The sequence below is a fragment of the Ctenopharyngodon idella genome, chromosome 6 (assembly GCF_019924925.1).
Source record: "Ctenopharyngodon idella isolate HZGC_01 chromosome 6, HZGC01, whole genome shotgun sequence".
In the NCBI taxonomy this organism is placed as follows: Eukaryota; Metazoa; Chordata; class Actinopteri; order Cypriniformes; family Xenocyprididae; genus Ctenopharyngodon; species Ctenopharyngodon idella.
Genome location: NC_067225.1, coordinates 30712383 through 30734842, shown reverse-complemented (window position 1 = coordinate 30734842; position 22460 = coordinate 30712383). Strand labels below are relative to the sequence as shown.

The 22460-nt window shown below is 35.7% G+C and overlaps 1 protein-coding gene across 1 annotated transcript in view; it reads left to right on the top strand.

Moving 5' to 3' along the window:
* mmp24 (matrix metallopeptidase 24) overlaps nt 1-22460 on the top strand; it is a 35063-nt gene that overhangs the window by 3891 nt on the left and 8712 nt on the right. Inside the window, exons 2-7 of the mRNA XM_051897462.1 lie at nt 12256-12404; nt 13403-13519; nt 15383-15687; nt 20052-20213; nt 20318-20535; nt 21019-21157. Coding sequence (XP_051753422.1) covers nt 12256-12404; nt 13403-13519; nt 15383-15687; nt 20052-20213; nt 20318-20535; nt 21019-21157 — 1090 coding nt within the window. The remainder of the gene's footprint in view (nt 1-12255; nt 12405-13402; nt 13520-15382; nt 15688-20051; nt 20214-20317; nt 20536-21018; nt 21158-22460) is intronic.

The following is a 22460-nucleotide window of genomic DNA, read 5'->3' as shown; positions in this document are numbered from 1 at the left end:
CCTCTGCCAGTATTGTCTCTCATACTCTTATATCAGTCTTGTTGCTTTTTGACTCACTACCAAGCAAGTCATGCAGTGAGTAGGCTGCTATCGATACTAGTTTTGGATTGTTGCCTTAGAGCTGACTTGGTATTTATGCTTTGAGTACTGTAGTGTCCCCGGTGAAGGAAAAATGAATATATTTTTTAATATTTAAGTATTGCACTGTTATATTTTCATGCAGTATTATTTTAGTATTTATGAATATTTTGAATATAATTTTTTTATATTTTCAGTTTTCAATTTAATTTTAGCTTAAGTTTTAGTAATTTAGTTACTTTTTTATTATTTATTTTAAAATATATATATATATTTTTCCATTTAGCTTTAATACATTTTAGTTTTAGTTATTTCAGTACTTCCACTTCCACAAAAAGTTAGAAATGTTTGCCTTGGCAATTCACTGAAATAAAACTTTTTTTTTTTTTAAATATGAGTTTCTGATATGTATATTTTATTTTATTTAAGCTCTATTTCATTAAACAAAAACTAATTTAAATATTTTCTTATGTCACAAATATTGTCTTTGGCTGAAATTAATAGAAATATCATATACTGATACAGTCTATAATATGACTTCAAGCATTAACATAAAGTCAACATTTCCTGATTAATGCCTTGCTTTTTTCATGTTAATTATCCTGTTTCACATTATGGAAGTAAAATGGGTTGCAAATGCCATTTCAAGTTGACTTTAAACAACGGCCTCGACTCTTGGAGGCGACTTGTGCAGAACGTTTTGACTTTAATCTTAAAAGTAATTTGGATAAAAAGTCCTTTGTTTAGCTAAAAGTATGTCAGTTATCTTTTCTGAATGTCATTTGACAAGGTGCGAGTGACTTGGGCTGACAGCGATGTCCTTAGTGTGCCGTCTCTATCTGACATCTGTTTTAATGGATGACAGCTGTTATCTGCAAAGGACAGAGTTCACAGGGCAAAGAGAAGGTGGTCTTCATCAGACCATTTTCATCAAAGGCAAAGAACGCATCATTATTACTATTGCTTTTACTGACAATAATGTGGTAAACTGTGCAGTTACTTTTTACTCAGTGATCAGACTTGTTTTATTGCCAGGAACAACCCATCATTTGCATAGCAGTTTCTGGGGTAAGAACCACTCATATTTTCTTCAGAAAATGTCAAAATCTAGTTTGTAGATGCTGTATTCAAGATGATATCGAACCACTATCTGCGCATTAGAGGAATCCCAGCATCTAATCTAATCAAAAAAGGCACAAAAACCAAAGCCTAAGCATTTTTGAGGTTCAGAGACTCATCCATTGTACCATTTGCTTTGTTTCTTACAGCAGGCAGCTTTTTTTTTGTTCTAAATACAGATTATTACAAGGCATAATGGAGCTTTTTGGTCATTTGGCGGTTGGGCTCTATAGACACTCATGCAGGATTTTCAGTCTGATTTAGTTTGGTTCCTGAACTATCAATTGATTTCTCTATTCTGTGTCTAGCCCTGTGCATATATACGAAACCTCTTCACCTTCATGTGACAGAGTCTGAGAAGCTGAAACCCGGCGAGGTTAGATTGCTGTCTCCATCTGACAGTTTAATTTTAGCCACAGGAGCAGTTAAGCCCCACCAGTTTGTTGGATTTGAATATAAATGCTCAGCGGTTGCTTTCTGTAAGGAACTGCACACATTTACTGTACAATAGGGACTCGGGAGAATCGTGAGGAAATTCATTCAGCTTTTAGAAAAGCTTCATTTTTCAAATGGAGATTTGAGACTGTTTTGGTGTGGCACAGGTTTAGCTGGATTGTGAAGCATGCTGGGTACTTTTATTGGCATTTTGTTCAATTAGAAAGATGTTTGAGAGGAAAATTTACGGCTTTAGAGTCTTGCAGAGCTCAGGAGATTTATTGAAGATGTCATTGAATTAATATCTATGTTTCAGATGGTGTCAGATGTCATAAATATATATATATATATATATATATATATATATATATATATATATATATATATATATAAAACAAAAGAAAAATAAAACAATTAGAAAAATTATATTTTTAATTTATATATATTTTTATAATTTTTTGGGAAAATCAAACGTTTGAACATTTTCTTTTTTATTAAAGCTATTAAAGATAAATATATATTCATATATTATGTAATTTTTGTATTTTTTTTTAATTACGTACATCTCTGTGTGTAAGGCCTGGGAACAGCAGGTGTAGCTAATAATGTCTAGATTTGAGTTAGCAGGCTTAAGACAAAATGGGCTTGATTTACACACACACACACACACACACACACATATGCCTATATATATATATATATATATATATATATATATACACACACACAAGTCTATAATCTGCTCAGCACAATGAAGAAAACATTGACAACAACCACCACCACCTCACACAATGGCACAATTGGCACAAATGCCACAAAAAAATCCCCTAAAATATCTAATTTCACAGAATATTATTTACAGTATTAGACATCTTAAAGAAACTTACATCACACTTACAAATATGGTACATTTAACCAATTGTATCTTGTTTTTTGGACATGTATAATGGTAATTCCATGGTATTTTCTGAAGTACCTTGGAGTACCATGTAAATAACATGGTTTTGTAGGCCCTACATAAATATGGCAGTCATACAGTACCATAGTAGTATATATATAGTACCATAGTACTACTATCTGTTACCATTATTGTGCAATACTGCTACAGTACTTGTTTTAAAGGTTAAAAAATAACAGAGGATTTGGATGTGTGTGGATATAGAAGTGTAATATTTACTTGCCCTAATTTTTGGTCTCTGACTGTGAGATATGTATTTCGCCGTACCCTTTAAAGGATGTTAAAGCATGTCAGAACCTGTGAGTGTGTGAAGTATACACTGAAACACACTGCTTCAGTCCCTAGCGAATCTCATGCGGTGAAGGCTGTGAAAGGAATCTATTGTTGTGTTTTTTATGTTTGCTTTGTTCTCTCTTGACAGCATTATGGTATTTTTCTGTTCACTGTAGGATTAAAATGCTGTTGTCTTTATTAAATATTCTGTTTACTGTTGTAGTGTTTGTTAGTTATGCTAGTATGTGGTGAGAGAAAGCAGCCCTCGCTTTGACTGTGCAGTTGATGCAGGGAACTAAATAAGGATGGCACAGTTTCCTCACATAAAAGTCTAATTCGTCCTGAATATGTCTCTTCAGGAGACCACATGCTGAGGGAGAAATTAAAAGCAAGAGGGAAAAAAAATCACAAGGCCAGAGAAAAACCTAATTAGTTCTCACAAATACTGTGCTAATATTACCACTTGAATTGAAATTGAATGGTGCATTGCCTTTGTTATGCTATTTATAGACATTTTAGGGGGCTGTGCTGTTATGTAGTATGTTGACTTGTCAGCTTCCTGATTACTAGTGCTCATACTTAGTGTTAAGAGTTTGAACAAACACTACCCCTAAATTTTAATTTAATAACTATAGCCTTGAAATCACCCAGAAACATTAACATCTTCATAGCAATATGCTAAAAAACATTTAGAACAACATAGCAACATAATGATGTATTTTGCACGGGATGACCACCACTTTTTTTTTTTTACATTTTACATTTTGTTGGTCTTGGGGTGCTCGATATGAACATAAACAGCAGCTCTCCTCTCAGTCTTTGTCTGAGCTCCCCTCCCCCACGTCTCCATCTACTGTACGCTCTCATCTTCCTCTCTCCATCACTCTACCTCTCCCCCTCCCCGCCGATATCCTTCGTCTCTCTCCTCTGTCTTGCTCTGTTTGTCTCGCTGCCACAGCCTTTGTCTTTTTGTTCTCCGTTGTCTCCATCTCTGTCCGTTTCCCTCTCCAGTACTGTTGTTATCGTTATTTGTTTGGCCCTTGTGCCACTTGTATACATAGAACAATTGCGAAAGAACAGGAAGTGATGGGAAAAGAGGATCGGGAAATAATGCGAGTCAGACTTGAACTCGTCACCTGCATGGTTCAGTGTGTTAGCTAACTGCTAGGCCATGGCTATAGCACTATTATTATGTTTTACGCAAGCCAGACATTCATTTTTTATGTCATCATAAGCTTAATGTGTAAGTAGGGCTGCACGCTTTGGGGAAAAATCGAATTGCAATTTTTCTGATAAAAAAAATATATATACAAGGCTTGACATTAACTTTTTTGCTCACCAGCCACTGTGGTTAGTGGCTTTCCAAAGTTACTAGCCACTCAGCATTTTTACTGACCACAATTTTGACATCAATACCATTGGGGGAAAAAACTGCCATATAGATATTTTTAATATTATCTCATAATTTGGCAGCAGGTTTATTAGGCTGCTGTCACTTTAAGACCTGACGCACAGATCCATTACACTGTTACACATGCGTTTTCTTCTCAACTGTTTACGTTCACTTAAAACATAACCGACTGTGTATACGTGAATACTCAACAAGACCGGCATGTTGACATTATTTTGTGTGTATTTGACTGTTAAGAGCAATAAACAGTGAAAAAGTACTCAATTTAGTACAGAGAGGTGGCTTTATGTGCACACACTTTGAGTGTGAGCACAAAATCTGCGGGAATGAGTAAAATTATTCGCAATACGCGCAATCCCACGTCAAAATTCAAGCCCTGTAACACCAACAATATTCATCCGGAGCAAATGAAACGAGTGAGTGAGGGGAGGCGGGTTTGTGTGTGAACTCACTGTCAGGGAGATGAAAGAGTGAGAAAGCGCTGCTGGTATCGTGTCTCTATTCTGCAGATACACGATACCAGCTGCGCTTTCGCTTTTTTAATGAGTATTAGAAGCGTTTCAGATATTTCAGTATCGATATGTATTGAAAAATCGATATTTTTGACAACAATGCACTTAGTTTATTATTTCAGATGCCTTTTTAAATTACTACAATTGAATTTATGTATTGTATATACATTTCAACCTGCCAACGTGGCTATTAGGAGTAACTGCATTACACGCCACTGCTGAAATCCACCCGCATTTGGCGGGTGTTAATGTCAAGCCCTGTGTGTGTATATATATGTATATATATATAATTAGTGCTGTCAAATCGATTAATCGTGATTAATTGTATTTAACAAAAGGTTGTAAATATATAATGTGTGTCTGTGTGTGTATATATGTATGTATATATATATATACATATATATATATATATATATATATATATACATACACACACACATGTACACAAACTTTTATGTTTGATGCGATTAATCATGATTAATCAATTTGACAGCACTAATATATATACACACAGTAAATATTATTTTTATTGTTATATTATTACATTAAATATTAACCAAAATAAGAAATATTTCTATTGTGGTACAGTATATTTCCAAAAGTATTGTTATCATTTTTGGCCTTTTCTCCACTTTTATTTATGAGTGAGTAAGTGACGTGACGTGTAGCCAAGTATGGTGTCCAGTGTGAACACACACTGTGAACACACACCTGGAGCAGTGGGCAGCCATTTTCTTTCTGCGGCACCTGGGGAGCGATTGGGGGTTAGGGTTAGGTGTCTTGCTCAAGTTGTGGGTAATGAGAGTGGAAGAGAGTGCTGTTCATTCACTCCCCCCACCTATGTTGGTGCTGAGACTCGAACACGCGACCTTCGGGTTACAAGTCTGACTTTCTAACCATTAGGCCACAACTGCCCCAACATTACTGAACAATGGAAAGAGAACAGGAAATGACAGGGATAAGATAAGGTAACAGGAAATGATATAAAACTTAATAACATGAGCCAGACACAAACTTATGCTTCCCTGATGAGCACCATGGCTCAATATATCTTCTCACTCCTCTTCTATTCTATTGGTCAGGCTGTATCGAGGTACCACTGCGAGGAACAGAACCTGTATTGATTCTAGTGATGATGTGACACGCGGTTTCTCTCTGAAACACAAGATATGAAAAGTCACGAAGCATTGCCACCCAATCAATGCCCACAATTCCTCAAACTAAACGCACACACCATCCTCTCAACTCCTTTGTAACTCCCTACTCATTAGCACAAATTTATGAGAAAGGAGAGTCCATATGACCTGAACATCTTATGTTTCAAAGATGCCAATTACATGGGCTGTGATCACACATTTTACAGCCGGTAATAATGTAAAAGTAATACTCCAGTAAGTGCATGCTAGATACTGTATCTGCTCTGTAATATACTCTAGTGTACCTAATACTGTAGTGTACCTAATAATTTTAGTCTGATCTTAGCAGTTTATGCGGCACATTTCAGCACTGATTGTTTTGTGCTTAGGGATGGGTAGCAATGGCAGATTAGTTTACTAGTTGTCCAAAAACAAAGTAGTCAAAGAGTGAAATGAACTTTTGTGTGTGTGTGTGTGTGTGTGTGTGTTAGACATAATATCAGAAATAGTCTGTATAGCCTAAGAGAGAACCTGGAAAAAGGTTATGAAAAAAAAAAATTTGGCACAAAGACCTTTGCTAAAAAAATATTTAAATCCCTTTAAGTTCTAGGAGATGGATTGATGGTTGATTCTTCGAGACTCAGATTGTTTATTTGAGGTAAAACACATGAAACTTTACACAGATTACATTACAGCAAATATCATGATGAGGTAACCAGGCGTTATTTGAGCTCTGCAAAGTCTCGCAAGCAAACATTGTGCTGTTTCAGCAGAACAATCCAATGTAATTTGAGTCAGACGCAGACTTCTTAATCTTAACCTTATACTGTTTATCAGTGTTAAACAGTATTTCATTGTGTGTGCCATATGAACAGAGCAAAAGCAGATAATTATTTTGATGGTCCACTTTAGATGTTCTACTAAGTAACTTTGAAACTACATGTCAACTAACTCTCATTAGAGTATTAGTAGACTGTCTGCTTAATATCTTCTAACACTTTATTTTGTTGCTCTCCAACAGACATTCTACTGACTGTAAGTAACTTTGCAATTACATGCTAAGCCGAACCCTAACACCTAACCCTAACCTAACAGGCTACTAATACTCTAATGAGAGTTAGTTGACATGTAGTTGTAAAGTTACTTATAGTTAGTAGAATGTCTCCAGAATGTCTTGTCCCATTGACTTCCATTGTAAGTGCATTACAGTACATGCACTTTACTTGTTTTTACAAACTGAGGGATGTGTTGGCGTTATTTTGTGTGGTAATCGACTGCATGTCACAGATGCTGTACATAAAGCTTAACTTGTTTTGAACCCAGAACATTCCTCTAGGCATTATTTTCCACCAAATCCCAAAGAAAGTCAGATGAATATGTTTTTAAGGTGTGTTACTACTAGGAATTCATCCTTTGTTTGGAGAGCACATACTGCACGCTGCTCATCGAGGTAGAATATCATCACTCCGTGCCACCTGGCAGAGATGACGAAAGGATTTTGAGTTTCAGGGGCAGCTGTTCAAACTCAAAAAAAGACATCCAGTGCTGTGTTTGGAATGGAGTACAAGCTTACTGAGTACTAATACTGTATATCATGTATATTGTACTGTATAATCTGTATACTATATTTTAAAATAGTATCTGAAAAAGAATGAAATTTGCAACGATTTTAAACAGTAGTATGTAACATTATTATCACATGACCTCATCACATTGCATGTTTAATTTAGCCAGTGGGATCCAGTTATCCTTTTGGAAAATGTCAGAAATATCCAGTTAATTCTCTTGAATAGCAGTCCAATAAAAGAGTAAATAAAGAGATGAACTTTCATGACACTAGAAATGGAAGTGAAGCGAGTGCATTGCATTGTGGGATGCAGGACGCTGCACTGTGTACTCTGCTGGTGCACCGCACATGTCGGTAAATGTAATTGGTCATCTGAGTAGGCCTATTGCATGCATATGTGCTTACCGTGCACATTATAAATACTATATTGAAATAGGAAGAGTAGTATGCTAGCATGCAGAACATATATCCCTGGACTACAGTAGTGGCCAAAAGTGATGTTTAGAGGGGATATTTGTTTTTAATGACCCTACAAGTTCAATTAAACCATCAACATATGAGGAAAATATTTTATATTTTTAAGTATTTTAAATATGAGGGATGAACATAGGTTCAGTATGTAATATTGACAGCTAGTGGTTGAAATGGGTACTGCAATATTGACAGCTAGTGGTTGAAATGGGTACTGCAGTCCAAATTCAAAATATTGGTGAGTTGTTTCCCCCATCCCTACTCCTCAGACTCGATGCTCTCATGGGTGGCTAGATTGAGGACACGCAACAGGAGCGAGCGCAATTTACAATGGAAGGCGAGGAGACTTACACACAGTTGATTAATTAATTTATCTGTGTTTTAATATGCACCCGCTCATAGAGATTTTTAGATAGATCCCGAGGCTTTTTAGGTCGGGTAGAATCTGCAATCTCTGACCCAGTTCATTTACTGCCTTCCATGGCTGCAATTCGCTGTGTTTTCCGCCAACTGGCAACCCGGAGTGTTGAAATACTGATGGGTAAATTGGCAGTGGGTGGGATCACACAGACCAAAACAAAAACAGACATTGCAACATGGAATGTACATTTCAAAGTAAAATAACTGGCTGTAGCATTGTTTTCCACAGAAACAATGTAAAACACAGTACTGTATGTGAACTTAGCATGTTTCCTAAATATCTGCATACATATTATGGTATTTTTATGCTTTAGTACAGTCAAAAAATTACTTTAAGGTATTTATCTGACAAAATTATTTTGGGCAAAAAAAGGCAAACTACATCTACAAGTTTTATTTTACAATCCAAAAAAAAAAAAAAAAATGCATAAAAAACAAAAAGTTTACAGGAAAAAGCATACATTGACTACAACATAATCATTTATTAATATTTCATTGGTTCTTGCTGGTTTTTGCATGTGCTCATAATGTTTTTGTATGACAGCCTCACCAAAAATTGTCTGCAAAATTTGGCATGTTTCATTGCATCTTTAACAAATTTTTAATAATATTTGAATAAAGGGTGAAGATGTCAATTTTCCCAAGCTGGACATCACTTTTGGCCACTACTATATTACTGACAATTTGAGAAATCTGAGATCAGGACAATAAATAACATCTAGTTTTAGAATTATATCTACCTGTGCTTTGTTTAACAAGTACGGTTAGTAGCTGCTCTTACTTATTAACTACAGAGGGTTCACTCTGAAGATTTGAATTTGTTCACTCTCATGTCATTCAAACCTTTATGGCTTCCTTCTGTGGAGCGTAAAAGGAGAAATGATGGAGAATGTTTTGGCCACTCCAAAATGGCACATTAAAAGTCATGTGGACCACTTTTATGGTGCTTTTTGTGTCATTTTGGAGTTTCTCCTTTTGTGTTCCACAGAAGAAAACAGAAGTCATACAGGTTTGGAATGCCACGTTCACTATCCCTTTACTTGATTATCCATCCTTGACGTCAGTGCACAAGAACAATTTATCATTTATATTTCCAGAGAAATGTGGATTTCTGACTTTGAACTCAATTCCACCGAATCCCACAAAGTGCTGTAACGGAAATAGTCCTGCAGCTTAAATAAGGCTTATTATTCACGGAGCTGAACTGTCACAGTCTTTTGTGTTCTTCAGATCTCACAGCCTTCATTGATTTATCAAAGTGGATGAGACATGTATTGTTTGGTCTAGCGCTGGTTTCAGACTTCACTGAATGCCATGCTATAATGACGGCACCAGTAAGAGCATTGGTGAATTATTTAATGGGTACAATTTCCCAGGGGGCCGTGCAGAGCCTCTGTTACCATGGAGGCTGAGCCAGCCATGTACTCGCTGATACACTGTGAAGTTTGCATTTCAGCATTTGGAATATGCAAAATAATGTTATCGTTATATGATTATATGATGTGCATTATTTTCATGCATACTGATATGTAGAGATGCTTTATCATTGCATTTTAACAGTAAAGAGTATGATAATCTAGTGCTGGTTTCCATTTTTTATATATATAATACAGAACTAGATTTATAATATACATAATTGGTGCAGTTCCCATGAATGCCACAATGCTAAAGTTTTTCCTATGGGTTTTTTTTTTTTTTTTTTTTTTTGGAATCCATTGGGATATCAAAGATTTCAGAAATTTACATTGCCTTTTACAGTTGTTTTTTATATATATTTCTAATATATTTTACAATCTTGGCACTAGTATTTACTGCCCTGTAGTAAATGTTATTTTAGTGTCACTGAGATACTATTATGTATAGAAGCTTGTTTCCATCACTAAATAAAAAAAAGGTAATTATGACTTTTTATGTCAATATTCTGACTTTTTTTCTCACAATTGCTAGTTTACATCTCACAATTCCGACTTTTCTCAGAATTGCGAGATATAAACTCTCAGTTGCGAGTTGCGAGGAATGAAGTCAGAATTGTGAGTTATAAACTCAATTGTGACATATAAACTTGCAATTCTGACTTCTTTTCTAAGAATTGTGAGTTATAAAGTCCAATTATGAAGAAAAACTTTTGATATATCTCACAATTCTGATTTTATAACTCGCTATTCTGACTTTATATCTTGCAATTCTGACTTTATAACTCGCAATTCTGACTTTGTATCTAGCAATTCTGACTTTATAACTCGCAATTGTGAGTATATATCTCGCAATTCTGACTATATAACTCGCAACTGTTTATATAATGCAATTCTGACTTTATATCTGTACTTACTTACTTTTATGTATCTGTACTATATCTGACTTTCCGCCACTGAATAAAAAATAAAAAAAGGTATAATTGCTACCTTTTTATCTCACAATTCTGACTTTTTTCTCGCAATTCTGAGAAAAAAGTCAGAATTGCGAGAAAAAAGTCAGAATTGTGAGATAAAAAGGTCGCAATTATACCTTTTTTTATTTTTTATTCAGTGGCGGAAACAAGCTTCCATAATTATTCTTACTTGCTCAAGTCATAAGAGTCGACCTTTAAATCTCTCCCTTAAATGTAAGTCTTTGCCTGTTTTATAGTGTAAATGTATATTAAAATGACATATTAGTCAAAAATCCTAGGTTATGCAGTACTAGATTTGATTGATTCTATTTGCAGACACACATGTAGTATCAAGAGAGCACTCTTTTTAATTCTAATGAACTCTACATGGCTCTTTCTTATATAGAAACAGTGCAGTGTGTACCGGCCCAAGGATTGATTTCCGTTTTAAGCATTGACTCACTGTTTGTGATGGGTCCTGCTTCATGCTGAGAAGCAAAGGACCAGAAACTCCAGCATTAAAATATTCATGCTGAAAATGGACTCTAAGCCATGAGCTCAATTAAAGAGCCCCTCTCCATGTGTGCAGTGCTTTAAAATGAGGGCTGTGCTTACTAGTTCTCCACTCTGCCTGTCCGCAGGGAGAGATGAAAGCCGAGAGAGGAGGCTGAGATGAGGGAATGAGAGGATGCTCTATATAAGTTCAGTTTTATTTTTATGCTTTTAAATGCGTTGAGATCAAGGAGCATGTGAAATGAACTGAACTTTGAGAACAAATGGAGTTTATATGAGGTGGCTGACCTCAACAGCGTCTGTTTATTGATATAGTTTGTGTTTTCTCCCTTTGTTCACACATATTTAAAGCTGAAATGCTTGATTTGCTTAATTTTTGTGCACTAGTATCAAAAACATATTGCATAAATGATTGCACTAAAAATAGCACATCTCTATGACCTTAAAACTTGATAGTGCTCTTACTGCTCACTTTTTTTAGTCAGAATTATATCAGATTTTTTTCACTACGGTCAAATTGTTGGTCATGTTTTCCAGTTCTGATACTGATTAATGGCTATCAAAATGGTTTTAGAAAACTTACATCACCATTTTTTTTTTTTTTTTTTGCAATGTTCTAGGTGTATTTTTAGTATATATTACAATCATTATATTGGCATCAGTATTTAATGCACTTTAAAAAAAGATATAGAGATACTATTATAGTTTTATTAATATTTTGAATTAGTTTTTCTGTTTGCTATTTTAATTTTAGTTAGTTTTAGTAGTTTTCTTGTATTTTTGTCATGTATTATTATTTTTTAAAATATGTCTGTATAGTTTTTTTTAATTAATTTTTATTTCACTTTATTTCACAAGTTTTTTAATATATTTTGTTTTTTAATTAATGTTTATTTTATTTCAAGTAATGAAAATGTTGTTTTTTATGGTTTTATTTTTAGTAACTATAATAACCCTGCCTTTGGTTCTTCATGTAATGTCTCTCTCTTTGCAGACGTGGCTGAAGAACTATGGCTACCTGCTCCCTCATGACATCCGGACTTCAGACCTGCGATCGGAGAAAGCCATGCAGTCAGCGGTCGCTGCCATGCAGCGGTTTTACGGTATTCCAGTGACGGGAGTGCTGGATCAAACCACCATCGAGTTAGTAACAACCTTTTACTGCACAACATAAGAAAACAGTTGAAGTGCATAAGCTTTATTATTACTGTGTTTTTGAGCAAACTGTAAGCTTATTTATAATTTTAACTTTGTGTACTTAGTGTAGTTTCACTTAAAAAGCTTTTTTGATAAATATGTTTAAACGATATCCACTCACATGAGAGGAAAATTTAAGTCAAGAACAATTGAGGTGAGTCGCCCCCTCATGGGAGTCAACCAGCCGTGTGTTACACTTAGATTAAGTTAATGTGCACAAAAACTTAAGGAGACTTACCTCAGACTCTGAATTGTTTTTAGAACATTAACTTGTTATACCGCGCGCCAGGTAAATTTTTCAGGAAAAACTTTATGGAAGTGTAACGAGTGCTCCAGAGCTGATGGGGGCAACAGAGAGACTAATTGTTATTTAGGAAGATGAACAAAAGCCTAAAAACATAAACATGTAGCCATTTCTTCCCTATTGTGACATATATCCGAGGGAAACAGCGTCTCGAACAAGAAAAAAATGTGGAGCGGGGCTTGATTTTGCCCATGGGGAATTGATTGGATGGTTGTGGTTTGCTATTGGTGGATCTCATGTGAGTGACAGGTTGCCCCACCCTCATGCCAGTAAACAAGTCAGCAGAGAAGAGAAGAGATGTAAGAGGGAGGGGAAGTTACTTTGATTAAAGATTATGAGGCACATTATTTTAAAACGATGCACACAGATAAATCAATTTTATAAAAAAATACTGCAATATTCCATAAAAAATAAGAATTATCCATTTTGACTTCATGGTGACTCTAAATGTTTCTAAAAAAATTAGACCTAATATAACATTTTTAATTGTTCTTGGTGTCTTCTTGGTGTTTCATGTTCATTTTAGCCCTGCATTATCTGATGTACAATAGTATAAAGATAAAACATAAACTTACTGTTATGGTATTCTATGACAGCTGTTTGGTGTCCTTTGGTGTGATCATTATCCACGTGTTTTAAGGTGGATGAGAAAACCACGGTGTGGGGTTCCAGATCACCCTCACATCAGCCGACGGAGGAGAAATAAACGCTATGCCCTCACTGGTCAGAAATGGAGGGACAAAAAGATCACATACAGGTAAAGTGTGCTGTATATTCAGAGACCGTTTAAATGCAAAGCTTACACGATGGATGGATGGATGGATGGATGGGTGGATGGATGAATGGATGGATGGATGGATGGATGGATGGATGGATGGGTGGATGGATGGATGGATGGATGGATGAATGGATGGATGGACGAAACTACAAAAACTGTGTTTACTCTTTATAGACGAATGACCATTGTATGCTATTGCAGGGAAGCGTTCCAAAAACTCCATATGTCTGTAACTAATAGCACCTCACATGATTTGATTGTCTTTAATGGCGGCCCATTAGGCATCTTGCTGAAGCCAGCCTGTGGAGTACATTTGTACCCTCATCTTCAATTATTTTAGTGCATATTGCATTCACACGTGTGAGTATGTTTTGGAACACATACCGCTTACACAATGTTCCAGACAAACGTTGCTGAAATGCTTCTCTCCGACCTTAAAAATGCTACAAGAAGCTTTTGTTTTTTTGCCTGATGGGAAAGAGAGAGAGGAACACAGAAACAAGGGATGTCGTGGGTCAGGATGGAAGAGGAATAGTTGATGAAAAGCTGGTACTTTGAGTGGTTTTCTTTGCTATTATCCCCCCAAAAACCCACTCAACCTATTAATTCATTTATTTTTTACGTCAGTTTCTGCCTATGCCTGTCTCTGAAACCTAAGGCAGCTACCTTAATATATAATATAAATAATAAAATATAATATTCAATTCTATATATTCAATTATATTGAATAATATATATATATATATATATATATATATATATATAATAGTTAATTTTGATACACAAAAAAGGATCAATCTACAGTATGTTACCTTTAAAAATCCAGATGAACCATTTTAGTAGACAGAAAGCCAATATATTTGCAGGATTTGACATGAAGCTGTTTCTGATGGTTACATGATGCTGACTCAGTGTATATGAGCTGAACAAAAGGGATTCTGGGACATTTTGTACTTGCGGTGCATTGCTATTGGCATAAACATGAGACCATTTAGATAATTTGCAAACATTTGTTTGCTTTCGTCTGTTTTTAAGCTCTATTAATTTCATTTAGTCATCTAATGCAGGCTTGAGCTTAGTTTGTAGTCACTGGTTAATCAAATGTGATATTCTCACTTGTGTGTGCCTGCAGTTTTGTGCCAGAGACAACCATCTGCTTTTGCCTTAGGTGTCTGGCCTGGTTTAACTTTTGCCCTATATTCAAGGAAATTTTTATGCAGATTAATTCTTATGTAACAGCACAGCGCTGTGCACTCAAATGGCATTCGCTTCAGTTTATTGCAGAACTAATTCATATGGAAACAGCATTTCTAATAAAAAAAATGCTGATAGACTGATGGCATAGTGTCATGGGGATGTTAAATTTCATAGGGATAAAAAATAAATATGCAGGGTTGCAGTGTTATTTTAGGATTATTGATATTATCTATTATTTATAGTATTATTAATATTTTTAATTAGCTTTTATTATTATATTTCTAGTTTTCATTTTAGATTAAGTTTTGAAGTACTTTTGTTGTTTGATTTTGTCAGTTTTATTAGTTTCTTTAAATTATTTCTAGTTCGATTTATTTTTATTTCAGATTATTTTAGAACTTCAATTTCAACTTATTTCAGTTAGTTGCCAAGGCAACATTTCACATTTGTTTTTAATTTTCATTATAACTTTACATTTTATGCATGTGTCAGATGCAGTATTTTGCGCAATAAATTTGCTAGTTAAACTAGTTTAAAAAGCACCTTGTTCTATGAAATATTTATTTTGAATGAATTAGTTAATATTTAGTCATACAATATAATAAATCTTTTTTTCTGTATCCTTCCTCTTCTTCCTGTTTCCAGTATACATAATTTCACCCCCAAGGTGGGCGAGAAAGATACCCAGAGAGCCATTCGCCAGGCCTTCGATGTCTGGCAGACAGTGACCCCGCTGACCTTTCAGGAAGTGGCCTATTCTGAGATCAAGAACGAGGGTAAAGAGGCAGACATCATGATCTTCTTTGCCTCTGGTTTCCATGGCGACAGTTCTCCTTTTGACGGAGAGGGAGGTTTTTTAGCTCATGCATATTTCCCCGGTCCCGGAATTGGCGGAGACACCCACTTTGACTCTGATGAGCCCTGGACGTTAGGAAATGCCAATCACGACGGTAAGTGTGGCGCTATAATGCTAAACTGTGATTTGTTGTTTCATAGTACTTAGTATTCAATTGTATATCAATCTGGATCAACACGCACATTCACATTCTATAAATCCTAATTATTGTTAATATGTAATTCATTTTTCCAGGAGCTCTTTGCTTCTACCTCCAATTAAATTGCTAACAGTGATTGTATGTTAATCGCCTAAATTATTACATTATTAGCTAACTGCAGTCTCCAAATTGTAATGTTGATATGCATTCTCTGTAAAGCTGCTTTGAAACGATATGTATCGTGAAAAGCGCTAAATAAATAAATGTGAATTGAATTATATGATTATTGCTATTAAGGCCCCTGTATACTTTGAGTGAAATCTGAACTGGTGTGATGTCATTTTGAACAAAATCAGGCCAAAACAAAGTTCATTTGGAGGTTGTTTCGGTAGTTCGAAACAGCTTGCCAAAGCAAACTTTCTGGAGAACTTTGCTCTGGGGAGCGTTTCCCAAACCGAACTATGGTCGCAAGTTCCGTCGTTACCAATAGAGTTCAATGGGACTTACAACCATAGTTGACTAACGATGCCTTTGGGAAATGCACCCCTGGCTGGTAAACACCTTTGAACTCCCATTGGTCCGTAGTGATTATATAATAATTAGGTGTGGCTCTGAGGCTCCACTTTCTTTTATGTGGAAATCTTCTCCGGTTCATCTGTTCAATTCTTTGTGGTCAGATGCAAGTAAAATCATGTTTAAAGGGTTAGTTCACCCAAAAATGAAATTTCTGTCATCAATTACTCAATTACTCATGTCGTTCCACACCCGTAAAACTTTCATTCATCTTCGGAACACAAATTAAGATATTTTTGATGAAATCCAAGAGGTTTCTGATCCCCAAGAGAAAGCAACATAATTATCACATTCAAGGTCCAGAAAAGTAGTAAAGACATTGTTAAAATAGTCCACGTGACTACAGTGGTTCAACCTTAATGTTATGAAGCGACAAGAATACTTTTTGTGCACAAAAACAAAATAAAAAAAACTTTTTTCAACAATTTCTCCTCTTCCCTGTCATTCTCCTATGCTGTTGACGTAGTAAACACAGTGCAGTGCTTCCGGGTTCTACGTCAGAACGCCGGCTCATTATTAGTTCTGACGTAGAACCCGGAAGCACTGCACTGTGTTTACTATGTCAACAGCGTATGAGAATGACACGGAAGAGAAGAAATTGTTGAATAAAGTCATTATTTTTGTTTTGTTTTTGCACACAAAATGTATTCTTGTCGCTTCATAACATTAAGGTTGAACCACTGTAGTCACGGTGACAAATTTTCCACTGAAATTACCTGAAACAATTTGTCCTAGGAACTTTTTTCCCCAGACCTGTTGCTGTCTGCGTTTCCATCGCGGTCTAAAGTACCGTGAAGATTAAGTCCGGTGACGTAGGACTGTGCGCAACTTTCCAGCGCTGGATTTCGTCCTCCCCTATACTCTTAATAAAGCCTGAACTTTGTCGTCGTCTCATCGGTCATAATTTTTAAACTCCATTGTTGATTCGAATAGCAAACAACTCTTACTGCATGCACCACAACAGACTTTTAAAAATGGTGGTTGAAATAAAATGCTGTGTAGAGTCAACCAATCAAAATGCTGCGTGAACTCAACCAATCAGCATGTTCAGCGCCCAAGTCCCACCCCCAAAAGTTCCTGAACCTTGAAAAAGTACTACCGCATGAGCAGGGACTTTCTGAGGGGGTAATTTTTACCCGGAACTTTATTTAGACCCTGGTTCCTGAGGGCAAAACACAGGAACACCCCAAAGTCCCGAGTTCCTGGGGAAAGTTCCTGTGGTGGAAGAAACGTGGCTATAATCTCTGACATAGTAATATGAATGTTATATTTTATTTTATTATTTATATTTAATATTTTTTATATTTTATTTTTATTTAATGATGAATTCATGTGTATGTGAATTCATGTATTTTATTTATTTAGTAGGGGAACGTTAGATTAAATGGGATCAGATGGATGGATTTTCTAGAATTTTCTGCAGCTGTAGATAAATAGATCAGTCAGATGTGTCGAGGTGAATCTATTGGGAGCTTCTGGAGTGGTAAACTGGAGCAGAGAGCTGAGGAGCATCAGTAAAGACCACAGGGGAAACATAAAGAAAACACAGAGCATTGCGTTCTTTCTTCCATGCCTGCATGCTGCATATTTGCTGTGTTATCTTTGCCTGGGTGCTGCAATGTCAGCAGTTCAAGTACACGCTTTATAGACCACACAATCTGTACCTTGTTCACGTACACAGTACGCACACACATTCACTTCTTTACAGCTCTTTCTCTATACACCATATCAACCCTAGTCGATACAGATCAAAAGTAACCAGTTTACAACAAACAGTAGATGTATTTATCTTCAGCGGCTGATGTAGATTTTATATTTACAATAACACTTACTCCTTTACAGAACACAAAATCTATTTATTTTCAAAGAGACGGAGAATAAAATAGACAGTTAAATTGGACAGAGCTTGAGGGTTGATAAAGGAGAAATCTTTGGCCAAGATAACCTCTAAGAAAAGGGAAGCAGTCTGTAAAAAAAAAAAAAAAAAAAAAATGTACAAGACGCTTTGTGAGCCATCTGATACTTGTAGCACCAATAGACGCCAACCAACAGATCAGGCTATTTCTGTGATTTGAGTGATATGGTGTCACATCCCTTCTGTGTTTCCAAAGATTTGAACATGTCACTCTATGAGTCATGTTCTGGTGATGGCTTTTAGGATTCTGGGTACAAACAGCTTTTTTCACATGACTACATAAGTTCAAAGATATTACAGCGAAATGTAGACATAGGGTAAACTGATGTAAACTCATACGACAATTTTTTTTTTTTTTCATATATATTTTTAAATATGTTTACATAAATACAAATAAAGTGGCCAAAATATATTTCTAATATATATTTTTAAATAAATTACATATAAGACTAAGTTTTAGTCTCAGTATATTATATATATTTAAATTAATATTTAAATTTATATTTATTTGACTCTTGAAGTACTTTACTAACAGCTTGCACCAGCTCAAACCCTCTTTTGGCGTAAAAAAAAAATGACTCAGGATTTACTAAAGACACGCAATAAGAAATTAGCAATGAGAAGGCTTATTTTTGTGGCTGACCTTATTGCATATGCATTTGCAGGAGTTTCCCTAGATGCAAAATTTATGGGAGGAGAGTATTTAAATCAATCATGATTTACTAAGGTTTGCACTAGTCAATTTACTGGTATTTGCACCATTATTTACTGCCCTAAAAAGCATGTCTTAAGCCATTTTGCACCTGTGTTGGTAGTAGTTCACACACCTGATTATCATCAGCCCTGCTTGTTTGCGACCCTACTCAAATTTGCGCTGCTCTTGATAGATTGCGTTGGTCATTATGGAAATGAACTGGTTGTGTCTGTGTTCTTTAATATGTGCATTGTCAGTAGATCAGCCGCAAACATTTCCACTCCCATCGGCACTTTTGTGGGATTGCAGTCTCAAGCTAATTTGCTCTGTTTAGTATTTGGTCATACTTTTTGGCATTTGAAAGTGTAAACAAAATATATTTTCAGTTTTAAAAATTATATTTCATTAAGCCACATTGTTTACAGTAGGGCTGGAGTGGGATTTTAAAGGATTAGTTCACTTCAGAAATCAAATTTCCTGATAATTTACTCACCCCCATGTCATCCAAGATGTTTATGTCTTTCTTTCTTCAGTCCAAAAGAAATTAAGGTTTTATGGAAAAAAAACCTTAATTTTTTTATGGAAAAAAAACTTAATTAGCATCTCCATACAGTAGACTTATTGCAGTATGCATTCAATTAGCATTCACCCATCAGTTCCTCTCTAAACTAATAAACAAATGGATTGCACCTGGTTTTGAAAGTTGGTTTTCATACCTTTTACAGAAACTCACACTGATTATTGACTTAATATGCATATGCAATTTCCCAGGTGCATTATACTGTACCGTACAGTGAAAGTGAATGGGGATGGATGCTGTTAAGCTCCAGAAGGGACAAAAAAAGCAGGTACCCCAAGTGTGCTGAACTATGGGTGAACTATTCCTTTAATGATAGACTGAACACATTTATTCTCTGCTGATTCAGCGTTTGATGAACTTCTATGGGAGCTCTTATTTGGACTGTTTTTAACAAAATGCACATTAAATATGCAGAGCTAGGCTTTGCATTGGTAATTCTCCTGCTTGCATATTCTTGTTCATGCAGTATATGCCATACTGTTATATTTTTCATCTAACATCGAATTCTGATTAGTAGTGAATTAAAGATGCATTTGAACTTTACCTTTACCTTTCAGGCAATGACCTTTTCCTGGTGGCTGTACACGAGTTGGGACACGCGTTGGGTCTGGAACATTCCAATGACCCCAGTGCAATCATGGCCCCCTTCTATCAATACATGGACACGCACAACTTCAAACTGCCTCTAGATGACCTTCAGGGGATCCAGAAAATCTACGGTACAGTTATGTTCTCTATTAGCTCTGAAGGAACTAAGCAAGGATATAGGCTAGATTATACTTAAAATGCCATGGATGGCTGACTAAACTTTATTCTTCTGCAGGAATACCCACAGCCATGCTGGAGCCCACTCGACCTCTTCCTACTCTACCTGCACGACGCACACACTCCACCTCTGAGAGAAAACACGACCGGCAGTCTCGCCCCGCTCGCCCACCCTCTGGAGATCGGCCGTTCTCTCCTGGTAATGGAAGACCCAACATCTGCGATGGCAACTTCAACACTGTGGCCTTCTTTCGGCGGGAGATGTTTGTTTTTAAGGTGAATTGCATCAGTTCTCTTTCCATTATTAATAAAACATAATAAAATTACTATAATACAGATCATTTTAATCAAATTTGTTTGTATGTGATATCAAGAATTGTAATTTTTTATACCAGGTATTAACAAATGATTCAGTTAAAGTAAGATGCAGTTGTTAACATGCAATATGCTTTGTTGAAAGTTAGCACATATAATATATCTGTATTATATCTGGAAATTTTTGTTAGAGATATTAGAGATTTGTTTATTGATTGCTGTCAGGTAATATTCATTGATTTCAGGCAGAATTTAGACAAAATAGTATAGTATTTTAATTTATTTTAAGGCCATTTATTTTATTGGGCATAATGTAAAAAAAAATATTGGCTTATACAGGTATTGGACATATATGTAATATTGTTCATCCCTACTTGGAAAAAAAAGACTCAACTAAAGATCTAAATTATATAATCGATCCAAATAATCTTTTACTCATCACAGGATCGCTGGTTCTGGCGTTTGCGCAACAACAAAGTTCAGGAAGGCTATCCCATGTTGATAGACCAGTTCTGGAAGGGTCTACCTCCTCGCATTGACGCTGCTTATGAGAGATCAGATGGCAAATTTGTGTTCTTCAAAGGTAAGATTTATTATATTAGTTGTCATGACTTTAATTCGAAGAATATTCAAACAATCATTAACAAAACTAATAAGCGATTATCACTTGATATGATATGTGCAGCCTCAGGCTAGTTTTAAAAGCTCTGATTGTTTCATAACATCTTTTGTAATAACTGTAAATTATGATACCAAATACATCCTGAAGTCTTAATAAAAAGCTCTATATTTAAGTACCTGAAAATGGCCTAGATAATAAAGTGAAGCCATATCCATTAAACATCTGTTGCCTTTGGATCAGTTTCAGCTCAAATCAACATATTTTGCTCAGACTAATTCGTTTTATGTACCTTTTTAATACAAGCATAGGTACACTGAGTTAAAGGGTAGATAAATGCTGATAGATTGTGGGTTAATCTCAGGAAAGGTCTGCATTTATCCATATTGTTTATCCTCCACTGGGCCTGACAGCCTTAGTGAATCCATTCAGTACTTTATTATTCAGTCTGTTCTCTCAAACGATCTCTCTCTATCTCGCCATCCTCACCCCCTCTCTTTCTCATTAAATTAGCCCAGCGCAGTCTTGCTGCGCAAGGAGAGGTTGGGTGAGATATTTATAGCCCGAGTCTCCTGTTCTGTGATGTTTCATGAGAAAACAAGCTCGCAGGATGCCCTATGGTTATCTCAGAGAATGCACATCGGTATTAATAGATAAAGGGGCGATTAAATAAAGTCATGCTGGCTTTTCAGCATCTTTACACACAGTGCAGTTTACTGTGCTGAAATAATGCCGTATTTAAAATAAGCCATTGTCATTTTTTCAGTGCAAATGCTGTACATCTCCTTTTTGTGTAGGTTAGACTCATTATAGGCTGCAGGTTATTTGCAAAATTCAAATGTTAATGTTGCATGCAACAACAACAAAAAACATCTGAATAAAAAGATTTAAATACTGAAAAGACATGTTTTCTAGTGATCATGGTAGATGTAAAAGAAATAGCAAAACAAAAAAACTTTAAAGGATTAGTTCACTTTAAAATGAAAATTACCCCAAGCTTTACTCACCCTCAAGCCATCCTAGGTGTATATGACTTTCTTCTTTCTGATGAACACAATCGGTGATAAATTAATAAATATCCTAACGCACGAGTATAAAGCTCAAGAAAGTGCATCCATCCATTATAAACGTACTGCACACGGCTCCGGGAGGTAAATAAAGGCCTTCTGAGGCAAATCCATACGTTTGTGTAAGAAAAATATCCATATTTAACAAGTTATAAAGTAAAATATCTAGCTTCCACTTGACCGCCTTCCGTATTCAACTT